General features: G+C 40.7%; 1 protein-coding gene across 1 annotated transcript in view; it reads left to right on the top strand.

The window, feature by feature from the left end:
• Positions 1-17,840, top strand: part of STAB1 (stabilin 1) — a 317,318-nt gene that overhangs the window by 180,611 nt on the left and 118,867 nt on the right. The window contains exons 49-52 of the mRNA XM_089681924.1: positions 5,868-5,990; positions 7,866-7,925; positions 11,952-12,128; positions 16,172-16,258. Coding sequence (XP_089538050.1) covers positions 5,868-5,990; positions 7,866-7,925; positions 11,952-12,128; positions 16,172-16,258 — 447 coding nt within the window. The remainder of the gene's footprint in view (positions 1-5,867; positions 5,991-7,865; positions 7,926-11,951; positions 12,129-16,171; positions 16,259-17,840) is intronic.

Below are 17,840 nucleotides of genomic sequence, written 5' to 3'. Positions count from 1 at the left end.
ATTGAGTTGGCCCACCCTTTGCAGCTATAACAGCTTCAACTCTTCTGGGAAGGCTGTCCACAAGGTTTAGGAGTATGTCTATGGGAATGTTTGATCATTCTTCCAGAAGCACATTTGTGAGGTCAGGCACTGATGTCCATTGAGAAGACTGGCTCGCAGGCTACGCTCTAATTCATCCCAAAGGTGTTCTATCGGATTAAGGTCAGGACTCTGTGCAGGCCAATCAAGTGCAGGCCAATCCTCCACCCCAAACTCTCTCATCCATGTCTTTATTGACTTTGCTTTGTGCACTGGTGCGCAGTCATGTTGCAACAGAAAGGGGCAATCTCCAAACTGTTCCCAGAAAGCTGGGAGCTTGAAATTGTCTAAAATGTCTTGGTATGTTGACGCCTTAAGAGGTCCTCTCGCTGGAACTAAGGTCCAAGCCCAACCTCTGAAAGCCAACCCCACACCATAATCCCCCCTCAACCAAACTTTATACTTGGCAAAATGCAGTCAGGCAAGTACCGTTCACCTGGCAACAGCCAAACCCAGACACGTCCATGGGATTGCCAGACTGGGAAGTGTGATTCGTCACTCCAGATAACACGTCTCCACTGCTCTAGAGTCCAGTGGCGTGCTTTACATTGCACTTGGTGATATAAGGCTAGGATGCAGGTGCTCGGCCATGAAAATCCATTCCATGAAGCTGTCTACGCATTGTTGTGCTAATCTGAAGGCCACACAAAGTTTGGAGGTCTTTAGCTACAGAGAGTTGGGGACTTCTGTGCACTTAAGAATGCACTGACCCCGCTCTGTCATTTTACATGGCTTATCACTTCATGGCTGAGTTGCTGTTATTCCCAGTTGCTTCCACTTTGTTATAATACCACTAACAGTTGACCGTGGAATATTTAGTAGCAAGTAAATTTCATGGATAGACTTATTGCACAGGTGGCAACCTATCACGGTACCATGCTTGAATTCACTGAGCTCCTGAGAGTGACCCATTCTTTCACAAATGTTTGCAGAAGGTGTCTGCATGCCTGGGTTCTTGATTTTATACACCCGTGGCCATGGAGGTGATTGAAACGCCTGAATCCAATAATTTGGAGAGGTGTCCCAATATTTTTGGCATTATAGTGTATCTTGGGTAGAGGATGCTAGGGCAGTCTCTGAGGTGATTCGCTCCATCTTTAGTGGCAGAAATCTAATAGGTTAAGTATTCCTCTTGGGTTCATCGCAGAGTTAGCAGGCTTTTGCCTTGTATTTTCTCTTGGAGCAGAGGTTATGGGATCATTATTGTAAGACACTCAACAGGTTTGCGGGCCCAAAACCAAAACGGGGACATGAGGTCTATCTTAGATCTCACGAAACTAGACATAATTCTAGACATCCTTCTGTTTTGGACTGGATCATTCTGAAAAGTGGTGGCCTCTCTGCAAGATATAAATTTTGGATGTCCATAGTCCTCAATGACGCATATCTTGCAGTAAAGAATTTTTATTTTGTGTCACTGCCCTTTGGACTGGCCACAGCCCCCCGAGTGTTCACAAAGCTCCTAGCCCTAGTGGTGGACTTGCTAAGGATGCAAGGGGGGTGTCACTCTCAGGATACCTTTACGATCCTTTGCTCAGGGAGCATTCAGTTCAAAGTTTAAAGCAAAAGTAAAAGTTATCCTTTAATACGTCTCTGCATGACAAAATGGTATCTACATTAATGCGGTTTCCTATGTGCATTTCCACTCCAGAGGAACATTCTGTCTGTCTGGATCATGCAGATCCAATCATTGGATTGCCAGAGGGCTTTATCCCTGGGGTATTGCAAGAGTCAAAATTTGTGGTTATTTGTTTGAAATCTGAAGGGGTAATTTTCTTTCCAGGGATATGGAAGATCGTAACCATCTATGCCAGTCTCTCCAGTTGGGGGGCTGGTTTTGAGGTGGCTACAGTTCAGGGGACTTGGTCTCCTCAGGAGAAAATACTGCCCATCAAAATCTTGGAGCTTCAGGCAGTATGCCTTGTTCTGGAATATTGGACGAACCAGTTACACAGATTTGTTGTCAGGGTTTGGTCCGACAATGCAACGGCAGTGGCATATATCAACCATGACAGCAACACCAGGAGTCCTGTGGCTCGGGAAAAGGTGAACCACATTCTCCCTAATCTATGTCTTCCCCCGATTCAACTATTGCCCTGTCTTTGAGCAGGATTTGGGAGGAGGTAACACTGATAATAGTGGTAGCACAGCCTAGCCCAGTAAGGGCTTGGTACACTGACATAGTGAATCTGGCAGTGGATGCTCCTTGGACACTTCCAGTCCTCCCAGACATATTGTCTTGGGTCCAATAATGTATCCTGCTTTACAATTGCTAGGATTGAAGGCTTAGCTATTGAAGCCTAGGTCTGGAAGGCTCAGGGGGTCTTGGGTCCAGTTATCCCTGCACTGATGAGCGCCAGTATGCCTTCTTCAGGGAGCTTCCATTACAGGACCTGGAAATCTTATATGCCTTGTATGAAGCCAGTAAGTTGCACCTGTTGAAATTTACTTGTGAGTTGTGGGAGATTTTTTGTCCTTTCTCCAGTCAAGAGGGGAAATGAAACTGGCCCTAAGTACCATTAGGGGGCAGATTTTGGCTCTATCCATTTTTCCCAGAGACTGGTTTTCACTTCTTGATTCGTACTTCGTGCAGGGTGTAGCCCGGACAGTCCCATCTGTCAGACCACGCTTGTGTCCTTGGGACTTGAACATGGTTTGGGCTGTCCTTGCACAAACTTTCTTTTGAGCAAATTTGAAAGACTCCATTAGCTCTTTGACTCAGAAGGTATCTTCTTTGGTTTCTATCACTTTGGCAAGAAGAGTGTCAGAGCTGGTGGCTCTTTTATGTAAGGAGCTGTTCTTGGTCTTGCATCATGATAAAGTGATGTTGCATCCTACTTCATCTTTCTTGCCTAGAGTGGTTTCTAGTTTTCACTTGAATCAGGACAGTGTCTTGCCTTTCATATTTCCTAGTCCACAGGCAGTGGGGGAAAGATCAATGCATACTTTGGATGTAGTTGGGGTGGTCAGGATTTACTTGAGTTTGGCTGCACAGGTCAAGAATTGTGGTTTGTGCTGCCATAACAGCCCAGGAAGGGCAGGCAGCATCCAGGTCAACTATTTCTCATTGGATCCGACAATCATTCAAGCCTATGGTTTGAAAGAGCAAGGTCCCACCCTTTTCGGGTGATAGCACACTCTACCAGGACTATGGGGGCATCTTGGGCTATCTGCCATCTAGTGTCAGTTGCTCAGGTTTACAAGGCCACTACATGGTCTTCGGTTCATATATTCACAGGGTTTTGCCAGGTGGATGTCAGAGCTGCGGAGGATTCTGTCATTGGCCGCAGTGTATTACGAGCGGCTGAGTAGGTCCTTTTGAGATTCATGGTGGTGGTTATTATGGTGTCACCCACCCCTCATATTTTTATTGCTTTAGGACATCCCACATAGTCATTATTATAGTCTGCTCTGTGTCCAATGATGTACAATAAAGAAAAATTGATTTTTCCTACATACTTACCTGTAAAATCCATTTCTTGGAGTACATCATGGGACACAGAGGTCCCCCCCTCTTTCTGTAGTTTCATTGTTTGCTACAAAAACTGAAGTGCTTTCTGTGTAGGAGGGGTTTTGTAGGGGAGGACTTTCTGTTTGATTGATCTGCCAGTGTCCACTTACCTATAGGTGACACATAACCCACATAGTCATTATTATAGCCCTCTTTGTGTCCCGTACTCCCTGTACTCCTAGAAATGGATTTTACAGGTAAGTATTTAGAAAAAAATCTAAATTTTCTACAAACATTTTAGCCCCCTTTCCACAACCATGGAAAAATATGTAACATTCTCCTGTTACCCAGATTGGGTTGCAAATACTGCATTTCTGCTGTGCACCTGCCCTCTGATTCTCATTAACAATTGCAAAAACTAATCAAGTGTAGCCCTCTTGCGGGGGTGATTATAAGAAATTGCTCTCCCCAAACAATAGAGGGTTAAACTTGTAGATAAATAGGAGGATCATAACCTTTGTGGAAGAGTGGATTTGATAATAGGGTTGGCAATGCATTCACCCAGGACAGGGTCTTTAGGACAGGGTTAATCCGCAATCTAAACAAAGTAATTGGGAGCAGAACTACTACTGCAACCAGCATATAACATTAACCATAAGCATATACACTCCCCAGCCACTTTATTAGGAACACCTGTTCAATTGCTTGGTGACACAAATTGCTAATCAGCCAATCACATGGCAGCAACTCAATGCATTTAGGCATGAAGACGTGGTGAAGACAACTTGCTGAAGTTCAAACTGAGCATCAGAATGGAGAAGAAAGGGGAATTAAGTGACTTTGAATATGGCATGGTTGTTGGTGCCAGACGGGCTGGTCTGAGTATTTCAAAAACTGCTGATCTACTGGGATTTTCATGCACAACCATCTCTAGGGTTTACAGAGAATGGTCTGAAAAAGAGAAATTATCCAGTGAGTGGCAGCTGTGTGGATGAAAATGCCTTGTTGATGTTAGAACTCAGAGGAGAATAGGCAGACATAACATGAAAACTTGGATCCATTCTGCTTTCTATCAACGGCTCAGACTGGTGGTGTAAAGGTGTGGGAGATATTTTCTTGGCACTAGCAGGGTGTACCTAATAAAGTGGCCAGTGAGTGTAGATGCATACCAGTATAGAAATAATACAAGCTTTATTTAAGAAGAGATTAACTGTATAAGAAGAGAATAACGGTATATACATCCAAAGTTCAAACAGCAACGGGCCCAACAAGAGTCCTAGTGGTATTGTGCACATATATCCAGGTATAATATAGTTATTCATAATGATACCTCCAGATGAATGTTGCAGCAATGTTCAGTTGCAGAGGCCCCTGAGCAGGGGCGGACTGACAACTCATGGGGCCCCCGGGCAATAGGGGATCATGGGGCCCTTGTGTCCTTGCCCACACTCAAAAAAGCCTATAAAAAAGGTACCAGGGGCATTTCATGGGGCCCCCTACTGACCTCGGGCAGTGCACGAGTGCTCGAATGGTCAGTCCACCCCTGCCCCTGAGGATGATGCACTTTCTGTCTTTATTTGGAGTCCTGAAGACAAGATCAGCAGTCACAAGGGTATCCTCCAACTGTTGTCCTGCAAACCTGGAATTAAACTTCCCACCAGAAGGAACTGCGGTGTGGCACTGAAATTCTGAATACGCCTATCTATTCTGAGCTTTAGTCCCTTGCTAGTACTGTCTAAAATAACAAGAGCTGTATATAAACTCTATTGCAGTAGACAGGTTCAGTTACTAATAAACAGTAAGATGACCACTGCATACAGTAGCACAGACCTAGCTATCTGACACTGTGCATGGGAAGTAATAACAAAGACAGGGCAGGTATACTCTGTCACAAAAAGATTTTGTTATATACTCAGCAGCTGTAGTTAAACTATAAGATCATAAGACGAACGCTTGCATAATAGTCTCTTCTGGTCTAGGACTTAGTAGCATGGGCAGGACATGCTGCTAAAACATTTTCTCAGTCTCTCTTTCCTGGGCTTTGAAGCCAACAATCAGGGGCAGGAAGTGCATACATAATATATTTACAGGCATTTACACATTCAGACAGTAGAGGGCAGCAGATCCCTACACAGGTGCCAGGGGCAGATGGATATCACACAATCATTTTAGTGCTATTTATTGATATGGCAGAAAGTTTTAGGGTGCATACTCTGACATGCCTAGGCTTTGGCCTATCATACCTAACTATACATCTGGCCCTGCTATTAAAAAAAATGCATTTTTTTAAAATGGAGTTTAGACTCTAGCACTAATTTTCATGCCAATTTGTTTCCAGGAGGAAGTATATTTGAATGACTTTGCAAAAATAATAAAGAGTGATTTAACAAGTAATGGTGTTATCCACTTCATTGACAAAGTGTTGATACCCAAAATTCCTACAAACACAAGTTCATCTTTGGTAAGTTCGACTCAACTTTCAGCAAAAACAGACTGTTTTTGTGTATATTATGGAAGTATGTTGAGGGATGCGTAGCAAACTGTGAAAAAGCTACAAATATTCTTATCTCCTAGATTATGAGCTCTAATGAGCAGGGCCCTCTGTTTCCTCTTGTACCAAATTGTATTGTAACTGTAATGTCTACCTTCAAACCTTGTAAAGCGCTGCACAAACTGTTGACACTATATAAATCCTGTATAATAATAATAAACTACAACTAGTTAATGGTATGTGGCAATGAGTCAACTCGGGAGATTTACTAAAACTGGTGCACACGTAATTTGGTGCAGCTGTGCATAGTAACCAATCAGCTTCCAGGTTTTAATGTCAAAGCTTACTTGAACAAGCTGAAGTTAGAAGCTGATTGGTTACTATGTACAGCTGCACCAGATTCTGAGTGCACCAGTTTTAGTAAATCTCCCCCAATATGAGCTGATTAGGGTTAAGACTGTATTTACCACCACAACACTGTTGTAGAAATGCTTGACCTCTATTCAATAAGTGCAATGGCTTTGCCAATGCTGATAGTCACTGGCTTATAACCTTCATTATGTCCTGTCATATATATTAAATAGACCCTGTCGTCTGTCTATTAATTTAATCAAAAATCTTCTCATAAAATGACGTGCATTAGGCATAGTTTAGGCATGTTATTTACCTGGAAAGGCCTCCATCATGGATGTGATGTCAGCAGTCTCAACAGACTCAGAGCTGCTACACAAGTGACACTCTATAGTATTCCCCTTTACTCCTCCCCCTGGCTGCTACATAAACGTTTATGTCAGAGGTTTGTTAGAGAACATAAGTGAACGAACAACATCATGAAGGCCAAGGAACACACCAGACAGGTCAGGGATAAAATTGTGGAGAGGTTTAAAGCAGGGTTAGGTTGTAAAAAACAATATTCCAAGCTTTGAACATCTCACAAAGCACTGTTCAATCCATCATCCAAAAATGGAAAGAGTATGACACAACAAACTACCAAGACATGGCCATCCACCTAAACTGACAGGCCAGGCAAGGAGAGCATTAATCAGAGAAGCAGCCAAGAGGCCCATGGTAACTCTGGAGGAGATGCAGAGATCCACAGCTCAGTTGGGAGAATCTGTCCACAGGACAACTATTAGTCGTGTACTTCAGAAATCTGGCCTTTATGGAAGAGTGGCAAGAAGAAAGCCATTGTTGAAAGAAAGCCATAAGAATTTCCGTTTGCAGTTTGTGAGAAGCCGTGTGGGGGACACAGCAAACATGTGGAAGAAGGTGCTCTGGTCAGATGAGACCAAAATGTAACTTTTTGGCCTAAAAGTAAAATGCTATGTGTGGTGGAGAACTAACCCTGCACCTCGCCCTGAACACACCATCTCCACCTTGAAACGTGGTGGCAGCATCATGTTGTGTGGATACTTTTCTTACCCCAAAAGTCTTGCAGCTGTATTCGGGGGCTAAATACAAATATACGCCACACTTTTCAGATATTTATTTGTAAAAAAGTTTGAAAACCGTTTATCATTTTTCCTTCCACTTCACAATTATGCACCACTTTGTGTTGGTCTATCACATAAAAGCTCAATAAAATACATTTACATTTTTGGTTGTAACATGACAAAATGTGGAAAATTTCAAGGGGTATGAATACTTTTTCAAGGCACTGTAATAGTTGTAAGTAAAAATACATGAAAAGTCACTGTAATAATCAATGTTCTATCAAAGGATACCTGGATTATAGTTTGAAAGGATAGTAGAGGAAAAATAATAAAGAAATACAAAAATGGAAAAGAATCCATTTGAAATGAATGAATAGCTATTAACTTTTTTTCCTTTTTTTTTTACATACAGTTAAATGTAAGTCAGGCTGCCAAGCTTCAGGGTTATTCCACATTTGCCCAACTACTCAAGGTAAGTTTACTATACTTCTTGTAATATGACATTAGGCTAATAAAATTACACCAATATTCATGTAATGTGATTATTTTTTACAGCTAGGTGCAGTATTTATAGCTAATTATATAGAGTATTATCAGTGAGCACATATTTAATGTTATCACAAGGTTTTTATTTGAAATTAATTGTTTTTGAAGTAGTTTTGATGTCGTTTTCATATATTTAAAAACATGTCTAACCCCAAAACAAAAATGTAATATATTACAACTGAGCAATCCTTGGATGTGATTGCTGCATTTACATTTATTCCCCTTTTTAAGCTTTTTTTTTTACCTAGTAACCCTGCCAGTAACACACTTTGGGGGAGATTTACTAAAACTGGAGAGTGCAAAATCTGGTGCAGCTCTGCATAGAAACCAATCAGCTTCCATGTTTTATTGTCAAAGCTTAATTGAGCAAGCTGTTAGAAGCTGATTGGCTACCATGCACAGCTGCACCAGATTCCGAGTGCTCCAGTTTTAATACATCTCCCCTCTCTGTCCTATAGTGACAATGCATATTCACTGTACTGTTTCTATGAAGTAGTTGCATTATTTCTGTAGGACAGGAAGTGTCTTAGGACTGCAGAACATCTCCCACTCTCCCCATCTCCGTTGCATAGGGAGAAAGTGTTTTTGTTCACATATGATAGTTGATATTGTTTGAGATTTCTGTTCAGTGCACAAGAAGTTACAAGGGCACTGGCAGGTTCAATGGGCATTAATGTTCTTTGTTTAATGCATATGTTCACCTTTAGTGACATGTTACACCTGTACTCAGGGTGTAACATGTTACTAAAGCAGCAGCCCTGCACCCCCTAATCCCTCATTGTGACCGCGGGCGGGGGATCTTCTCCCTGCACTTGCTGTCACAAACAGTGCAGCCTTGCGGGGCTCCACCCACACAGCCACATCCTTCATTCAGAGTTTTGTGAATTAATGAACTACAAGTCCCATCCGCCACTGCTGCAGTCAGCTTGTAGTTTACAATGAACTTCAAAGGAGCTGGTGAGTGCCCTTGTAGTTCATTGATTCTTCCTGCCCTTCAGTAAGTATCTGCCCATACAGGAGGTACTGGCAGAGAGCTGTACTGAGAGTTTGCAGGAGCCAGAGATTGTACCTGCAGTCTGCTGATGGCGGGTGCAATACTCTGCAGGCTTCTAAGAAAAAAAAATAAATGCACATTTTTTTTTACCTTGATTTTACAACAGTGAACTTATCCTTTAAGATGTACTGTAAAGTGGTAGTAAAGTCTTTAAAGTGTTACTAAACCCACAACAGTAAAATCAGTCTGTGCAGTTTATGACGTAAAGCATGCTTTTTATGCTCACCTAAGGGGTAATCCTCTGCATTGTGTAAAAATGCAGTTTGATCCTGACTTCTCTGATTCTCCCCTTCTTCCAGGGTCCCCCTCTTATCCCCTGATAAGACATATTGTATGGAGACACTGCACATGCTCAATTTGGTGTGTATTGCTAGAGAGGTTTTTTTTTTTTCTTGGGAGAGTGCATGTGAGCAGTACAGCACCAATCAGCACTGGCCAGACAGAGGTCAGGGGTTCTGCATCCTCCTACAGGAAACTGCACCTACAAGCTTTAACCAGTGCTCTGCTGAACACTGATATAAGTCACAAGACTGCTCTAACTGCTGATGAGAAAAGGTATTTAGCCCTTTATATTTACTAATAATTGAATTTCCGTGTTCTGTGTACTGTGGTAGACCAGATATAGTGAATGCAGGATCCTGGGTTCAGTAACACTTTAAAGTAAAGTCTGTTTTTACACTTGTACCTACAGGTAAGCCTATAATAAGGCTTACCTGTAGGTACAGTAAATATCTCCTAAACATGCACTCTTTAGGAGATATGTACCTGTGTAGAGCACCAGTGCATGTGCCCTGAAGGAACAGCATTCCCGTTGCATTCCTTCAGAGTTGTGTGCCGTAAAAAGTGACTCCCACTCGCATGCCATTCACGCTGCCAGAGCTTGCAAACCCAGAAGAAGGACTGAGTGAAAATGGAAGCACTGTCAATGGTGACAGAGTGCCGCTGGAGGGTTTCGTTTTTAAGGTAAGTTTCACATAATGTGTTACTATGCGATGCATACTAGCACATGATGACATTGCCTTGCAGGGGAATTTTTTTTTTTTTTTAGAGAGTTTACTACCGCTTTAAATGTAAAGCTTTTTTGATTATCTTTTAGAGGCTGGGTTGATTAGCATCTACAATTACTCTTCATAAATTCTGAACAACTGTAGGAATAAATATCAGTCTCACAGGTATCCCATTGATCTAACTGAATCAGCTGTGATCAGTACAGGGCTTTTAGTTCATTTCAAGGGATAGACTGTTCACCTAACAGTAAATAAGAGAATGCTTTGTTCACTTTGAATAATGCAAGAGGAATTGAAGAGAGAGGATTTTTGTTTGCAGATTATTGGATGATTGAAATGAATGCAGCTTCATCTTATACACTAATATAAGTGAAAAGTGTCTACTCTTTTATTAAATCAACCCTAAATACTTGCATTGTGAGAAGGGGCTGTGAAGGACAAGCACTGTGTAGTATAGCGAAATAAGAAGCCTGCATGCATAATGAGCAAATTTAGCTGCCCCATGTACATACATAATTACAAATTTAAAACTAAGCATTAAAACATTGCTTTTTAGAAGAATAACACAGTTTGATCAAAGTATCTAAAGTAAATCAAGCTATAAATTTCTAAATCTTACAGTACAGGACACTAGATTTTTAAGGAAGCCATAGATTATGCATTTTGTTTTTCCTGCAACCTGTGGTTGCTTGATTCCCCCATTAACACAGTTAGTGCTAATAGGGGAATCCCTCCCTTAATGTAGTGGAACCAAAGATGTGTATACATACATGCATAGTCATGTAAATGACTATAAAGTACAAAAAATGCAATCAAGCTGAATGTAACTTGAAAACCTAGTGAATAGTGTGAGTATCAGGACAGTTCATAAATTCTTCCGATTACTATCCTTATCTTCCATAAACTGTGACAATATATATAGTGGCCTCTACTCACATCCCTTGAAACTGAATCTCAGCTGTGAAGCATTCATTACCTAGAGGTAATTGATGTGCTTACCAGATACAAAACCTCATAGACAAGGTATTGCTCACTCACTCCATCCCCTGAGGATGGATAACCAGCATTAGTAACTCCTGTGCCTGCATGACTGCTACCTCCCCGAGCCCAGAAGACACCACAATTGCATCACTCAGGATGCAGCACATGACATAATGTTTTGTGTCCATATTTTGTGTGGTCTCAAAATTATTATTGCATAACACTGCTGATGATATATGCAGTATTACATACAGTGGAACTACACTGCATCTGAACACCACAAGCCAAGAACACTATTGAATCATTTTTAATATTCAAAGAACACTCACCCATCCATCCATGCCTCCATTTTTTTTTTTTGCTGGGAAATCACTTTGAAAAACACCTACTAGCATTTCTGGCCGTGGCCATCTTGACTAAGGGCAGATGATTCATGTAGCATTTACTTCCTAGAATCCATCTGCCCTTAGTTCAGGCACGCAGGCAGAAGAGTGTACTTAGCTGAAAAGACCGCTCACACCCTCCTCACCTCCCGGAAGATTCCTGGGATGTATGACATCATTGACCCAATTGAAACCAGGAAATAATAGAAGAAATGTTAAAAAAAAGGTTAAACAAGTAAATGTAATATACCTTCCTATCTATTTACTAATGCTAAAAGAATAAGGATTTCATTAGTCAATGTTGACTGAGAGAGTGAATTTCCGGTTTAAGTTTGCCGTACAAGGCATTCATAAACAGCAATAGATAAATTTGAATAATCTGACTATTTATCCAGGTGTGGACAATTGAGAAACTTATCAGTCTGTCAGGGTTTGTTACCTGTGGTATCCCATAATAATTTGTCCACATGGACCACATTACTGGTATTATTTAGCTTGTTATTAACCAGTTCATTTCTTTGTGACAGGAATCCAACTTACTTTCTGTGATTAATAATAAAATTCACCAACCTTTCACAATGCTGTGGCCTACAGATAACGCTTTCAACTCTCTGCCAGCGGAGAGAAAGAGATGGTTGTACCATGAAGACCACAAAGACAAACTTGTGGCCTATCTGAAAGTTCACATTATCAGAGATATAAAGGTACTCATGTCTTTGAAACGCACTAAAATTACAGAAGGATTACCAAAGCTTTTGAATTTTATGTACTGTTCTTTTTATATTATTTTTAAATTACTTAATTACTTGAATAAACTCTTTATTTTAAAAATTTAAAAATGGTGTAATATATATATATATATATATATATATATATATATATTGCTTTCATGATACAATTCTTGAAAGGCGCATTGAGTTTACTGAGGCAGTTTCTGCTCATGTTGTGAGGATGATTTACTAAAGTAACTGAGAATGTTCACTCTAACAATAGTGAAGATACGCTTTGTTTATCCAATCATATGAAAAGCAAATTGTTTATTTTATATGCACATGATTGGAAAATTAAAGCGGAGTTCCAGTCACACTCTAAAAAAATTAAAAGTCAGCAGCTAAAAAAAACAGCCAATCTCCTTCCTCCAGGATGAATCCAGACCCAGCAAAGATGGCTTCCCAGAGCACTGAAGACACGCCATAAACGAACATTGCAAAGTAGTCTCCTTAAAGATGACTGCTGCACTTCTACATTAATGAATATTCAGTTTAACCTATTAATGCCAGCTGCACGCATTTATGCACCTACTCGACATATGTGCCTTAGTGGCGACATATATGCGACCCTGTTTAAACTACTTACAGTACTGAGAGCATGCTCCCAGCATGGTAGCCGGCAGTGATATATAAGCTCCTGATGCATACTTGCAATCAGCAGGTTTCTGATCATGTGACCACTGTGACAGCCAATCACAGAGGTCACATGGCCCTAAGGCGCACCTCCACCTCCAAACTTTTAGAACTCTTAAAGGGCCGGGAGGCAGCAGGCATCAAGGGGTTACCTTTCCACACTGCAGAAAGATAATACAACAGTGACAAAGGAAGACGTTCCACAGCAGTTATCATTTACAGTCCATGTCACAGTAGTAAAATGACTCAAAAAGTTAGTGTGGAACTTGCCTCAACTGTATCACCAGTTTGCTGTGAATGGACACTACAGGGGGTTTGGACACGAACAAAAAAAAAGTAGCCAGCCTGGTGTAATCCATCCCATTGTCTGCATGCCTGCTGGTGTCTCATGAGGTTGGATGTCTTTTCTCTGTTGAGAAAGTCTTTACCATTTTTCTAGAAATTTTTTTTCCAAAGTTATTTTTTACTTTAATCAAGACTTCATCTATATAATTCATGAACTAGTTTTTTATGCAGCTATCTGGATGCTAATACTGCACAATAGCTTTGGAAGCAGTACCCAAAATCACAGGACTGGACAAAAGTGACCTTTGATTACTGAGTTCTGCTTGTGCTGCCTTTCAGACCTTTGTGTATTGTTTTTGTTAGCTCCAGAGCACTTTCTAGGTCCATCCTCTGGTGTAACCCATATTTCCATGGGTCAACACTGAAAGGGTTTAAGCGCTGAGAAATTAAGTGATACTTCACTAGCTGGACTGTTGTTGACTGCATTTTGTTCCTTCCTTTCAGTGTAGCATCTTCCTGCCATTGCTCCTACTCATGAAAGACATAAGAGGACATTAGTCCTTGCTGTTGCCTATGGAAACCTAGAAACTTCCAGCCATTTGAACCATTTCTGCTCTTAGCAGCTGGTTTGTGAGTACCCAAACTTTTTGCCTGGTTTCCTCAATTAAGCTGTCTGTGTCAAGCAGTGCAACGTGTTGGATCTCCACTGCAACGGGAGCTGTCTTTCTTTATTGGGTCTCTCCAGCTCTGGATCTACTACAGTTCCAGGGTGGCTTGGAGTTGCAGACCGCTGCCATAGTCCCCAGGCATTAATAAATAATAGCAGTTATTGACACAGTGTATACCACCTTAATAATGGAAGAGCAGCCTGTGGCTTTTACTAGCATACTTGCTAGTCGAGGACCTCTGAGAGGCACTAAGTTTATTAAACCTTTCTGGTACACGCCCTGCTCAAGAGTGTTCTTCACAGAAACTGGAAAACTCCTGAAAAACAATTTACACCTCCTAAATATTTTACAGGACCATATCTGTTTGAGAAGGCCTTTATCAAGAGGTATCCTTTCCCACTGTGGATTTGGTGATGCCCTGCCCTAATAATGTATTGACCATTTATATTGAGGATGCACCAATGTTTAAGGATTCCATTTACAAATGTTTGGAAACTCTTTAAATATTTGTTTTCTCTTAACGGGCCCTGCATTGCATCCTGTCATGGCAGTGATGTTAGTCTGTCAAACCTTGGAATGGACTGAATTCATGTTAAAGGATCTATCCACTATTCACACTGACCTTTGATTTGTAGAGCACTCAGAGCTCATGCTTTTCACTATTGTGTAGATGGGTTATTTGGTATTTTCCACATGGAAAAAGTGTCTGTTGTGCATGCCTTTTGAGAGTGAACATCTCTTTGCAACTGCTTTGGACACCCTCATAAAATATGTCACTCGGGTAAATATACTGCAGAGACCTAAGCCTTAAGCTGAGTAGACTCCCCCTCTCCCTGAGGCCAAGTGTTTCTTTTTGTTACTGTCCAGCATTAACCTCCATGGCCAGATGCAAGCAAGGGGCTCTGTTTACTTGCAAACCTTGGGCCTCTAAATCCTCCATATGGCATGAAGGGACCCCCCCTGTTTTCCAAGTTGGGGGACGTCTGTTGACCCTTGCTGACAACTGTGAGGAAGCATAGGGGCATGGTTTCCAGAAGCTACAAACTAGGGTTCTGACCTCTGTTCCCTTCTTGCTTCATGTTTTACATCCTTCTTGTGTCTCCGAACACAGACTGGGAAAACTTCATGCTACTCTTGCAAATCTTTTAGATCAATGAGTTATCGCCATGGTTCCAAAGGTGGAAATGTTTTTTATTCCAGCCTTTTTACAATTCCCAAACCAAAAGGGGTATCTGACCCATCTTGGATCCAAAGGCCTAAATGTTTTCATTCAGGTCCAAACATTTTGTATGGAATCCATTAGGTCTGACATCATCAGGGATTATTTCTAGTCTCTGTGGATACCAAGGATGTGTACTCCATGTCCTCATCTTTTGCTTCATTTTTCTGTGGATACTCAACACTACCATTTTTTTTACCCTACCATTTGGTCTGTCTTGCACACTCTGAGTTTTCATCAAGGCACTGGCCTCTGTCCAAGCCTTGTTATGTTCCCAGGGCTTTCCCATTGTGGGATATCTGGGTGATCTCCTATTGAGGGATTAGTCGGCAATGGTTTTGGCTAATAATGTAATGCAGATAGAAGGTTTGGTTGGAACTTGAACCTTCAAAAGTGAGTGCTGAAACCAATATGTTGCTTGAAGTATCTTTGTCTTAAGATGGAGAGCTACCCTATAAGAAAAACGTCTGACTTTCTGCTATAAAACGTGGACTCTACAGTTCAAGAGCTATCTGACTCTGCAATTCTGATGAGAATTGTGGCAGGCAGGCCACTGCTTTTTTGTTTCCAGTGTCCAAATCCTCATTTTGGTGTCAGTATTACCCAATTGATCCTGAATGTTGTGTCCCTCAATAAAATCCAGGAAACAGATTTTAAGTAAAGAACAAGAAGTAAAGAAGAAGAACAAGAAGTTGTCTTATTTCATTGTAAACTGTACAGATGTGTCATCACATGTGACTAAGGACAATCTGTTTCAAAATTCTACAGTATTTGCTTAGTTGTGTCCAATATTTGACTGGTAACATGCAATACAGTATATTTCAGATATGTTTACTGTGATTTTACAAATTATAGTTCAAAAAAGCTTTGAAAAGCTGCTAGAATAACAAAAATTGAGAAAATATTAATAATGATTGTGATCTTTAGTTGGTATAAGTTATAGTTCTACTAGTTTTCTTGAATAGTCTACTTTCATTTATACATTCATTAGACAATATTGAACCTTGAGCAATATTGTTGATTGTATATGAGTACCAATGGAAGAGCCAATTATAATAGCTATCGGTGGAGTTTACAGAAGCTTGGGAAGCAGCTAATTTTCTGCATGCATGCCCTCAATGTCTGTATAAACAAGATATGTCCGTTAACTAATGTATGACGTTTCTTTCCAGATTACTGCAGCAAGCTTGCCTGAAGCCAAATCGCTTAGGACACTGCATGGTTCCACAGTTTCCTTTCGGTGCAGCACAACCAATATTGTGAGTATTCTTCCTTTACTATGTAATTTTTTGGAATGAAAACATGACATTTAGAAAACATTTAAAGGCCATTTCACCCACAAATGAATATTTCTGTGTTTAGAATAGGACCAGTTATACCAAAGGCTGGAATGGACAAATACTATTGACAGCAGTTTGAAGCACTTCTGAGATCAAAAATAGGGATCTTTTGTAGGGATCTTTTGTACCCTTCTTCAGAAAAATAAACCTCTACCTCTGGTGTATTGAAAACTTTTTCTTTAATAAATATTAATAATAAATATATATATATATATATATATATATATATATATATATATAGTTACAAAGCAAAATATAATAAATAACAATAGTGCGAAGGATCCTCAATCTTACAAGAAGATGCCCTTGCACTGCACTAGGGCATTTTCCAGAAGATTTGTTATACTCCAATTCCAGGGTCTCAAAGGAAAGACTACTACTTTACCTTTCTGTGCAGAAGCTGGGTGTTGGGTAAGTACATTTTCTAACTTTTTTCCAAAGATGTGTTTGCTATGTGTTTTGTTTTTGTTTTTTCTTTAATGCAAATGATTTTACATGGAGCAGTATGCAAGAAGTAGATTTTTTGTGTCAGTTCTGCTTTAATGTAGAACAAACCATATACCAAGCATCATATCTCACAAAAATGTGTTGTTCATTATCATATTTTAGTTAGTAAAGTGAAACTTGCGTTACTGTACTGTCAATTAATATATGCAACATAGATCTATGAAATATGTTGGCTTTTTATGATCCATTTGTGAATAAAGCACTTTCATTTCTTTCCCTTCACTTTTGAGTTTGATACAATTTCTGGTAGATTTGAGGTGTCCCCTCTCTTCTGTGAGCAGGGCACCTGCTTTATTTGTCCCGCTTCTAGCTATGGGACAGTGACAGCTTTGTTATGGACTTGTGGAATGGGATGGCAACAAACACTCTTGCATGGAAATACCACCCTTATAGACTCTGAGAGGCTTGTGAACACTCATCTTTCCAGTAACCTAAGAATAAAAAGGCTAGTTTTGACTGATTTGTATTTACTTTCATGTAATTTGAAAAGTACTTGGAGGATAGGGCATACATGTTCAGTAGGGTGGGATATGAAATTGCTTTAAGTAGTGGTCTGTGTGAAGCATGCATAGTAATGACTGCAGAAATCATAGGGTGGAGACTACCACGTGTAACCTAAATTTAACTGCTGTAACTTAACTGGTGAGAGGATGTGGGTTGATGGAGTCAGGGCAGCCATCAGACATTTTCGGACCCTTTACACAACTTTAGGCCTGAGCCCTCCTTGGCCTGACCACCAACATTCCCCAGGACCCGCCCATTGGCTGTCCCACCGAATCTGCCCACTGGCCATCCAAACGAGTCCTTCAGTGCACCCACTTTTATTTTAGCACTCTTACAACTTAATATATCCTCCATTCCATGTCCTCCTCCTGTCCCATCTCCTTCTCCAATCCCATCTTGCCCATCCCATGTCCTCCTCCTTCCCCAGTCCCATCTCCTCCATCCCATGTCCTCCTCCTTCTGTATCCCATGTCCTCCTCCTTCTTCTCCA

Source organism: Staurois parvus, unplaced genomic scaffold (genome assembly GCF_062004578.1).
Source record: "Staurois parvus isolate SC_StPar_1 unplaced genomic scaffold, SC_StPar_1.0 ptg000282l, whole genome shotgun sequence".
Taxonomy (NCBI): domain Eukaryota; kingdom Metazoa; phylum Chordata; class Amphibia; order Anura; family Ranidae; genus Staurois; species Staurois parvus.
Note: the sequence above shows the minus strand (reverse complement) of the source record. Positions and strands in the feature narration are given on the sequence as shown.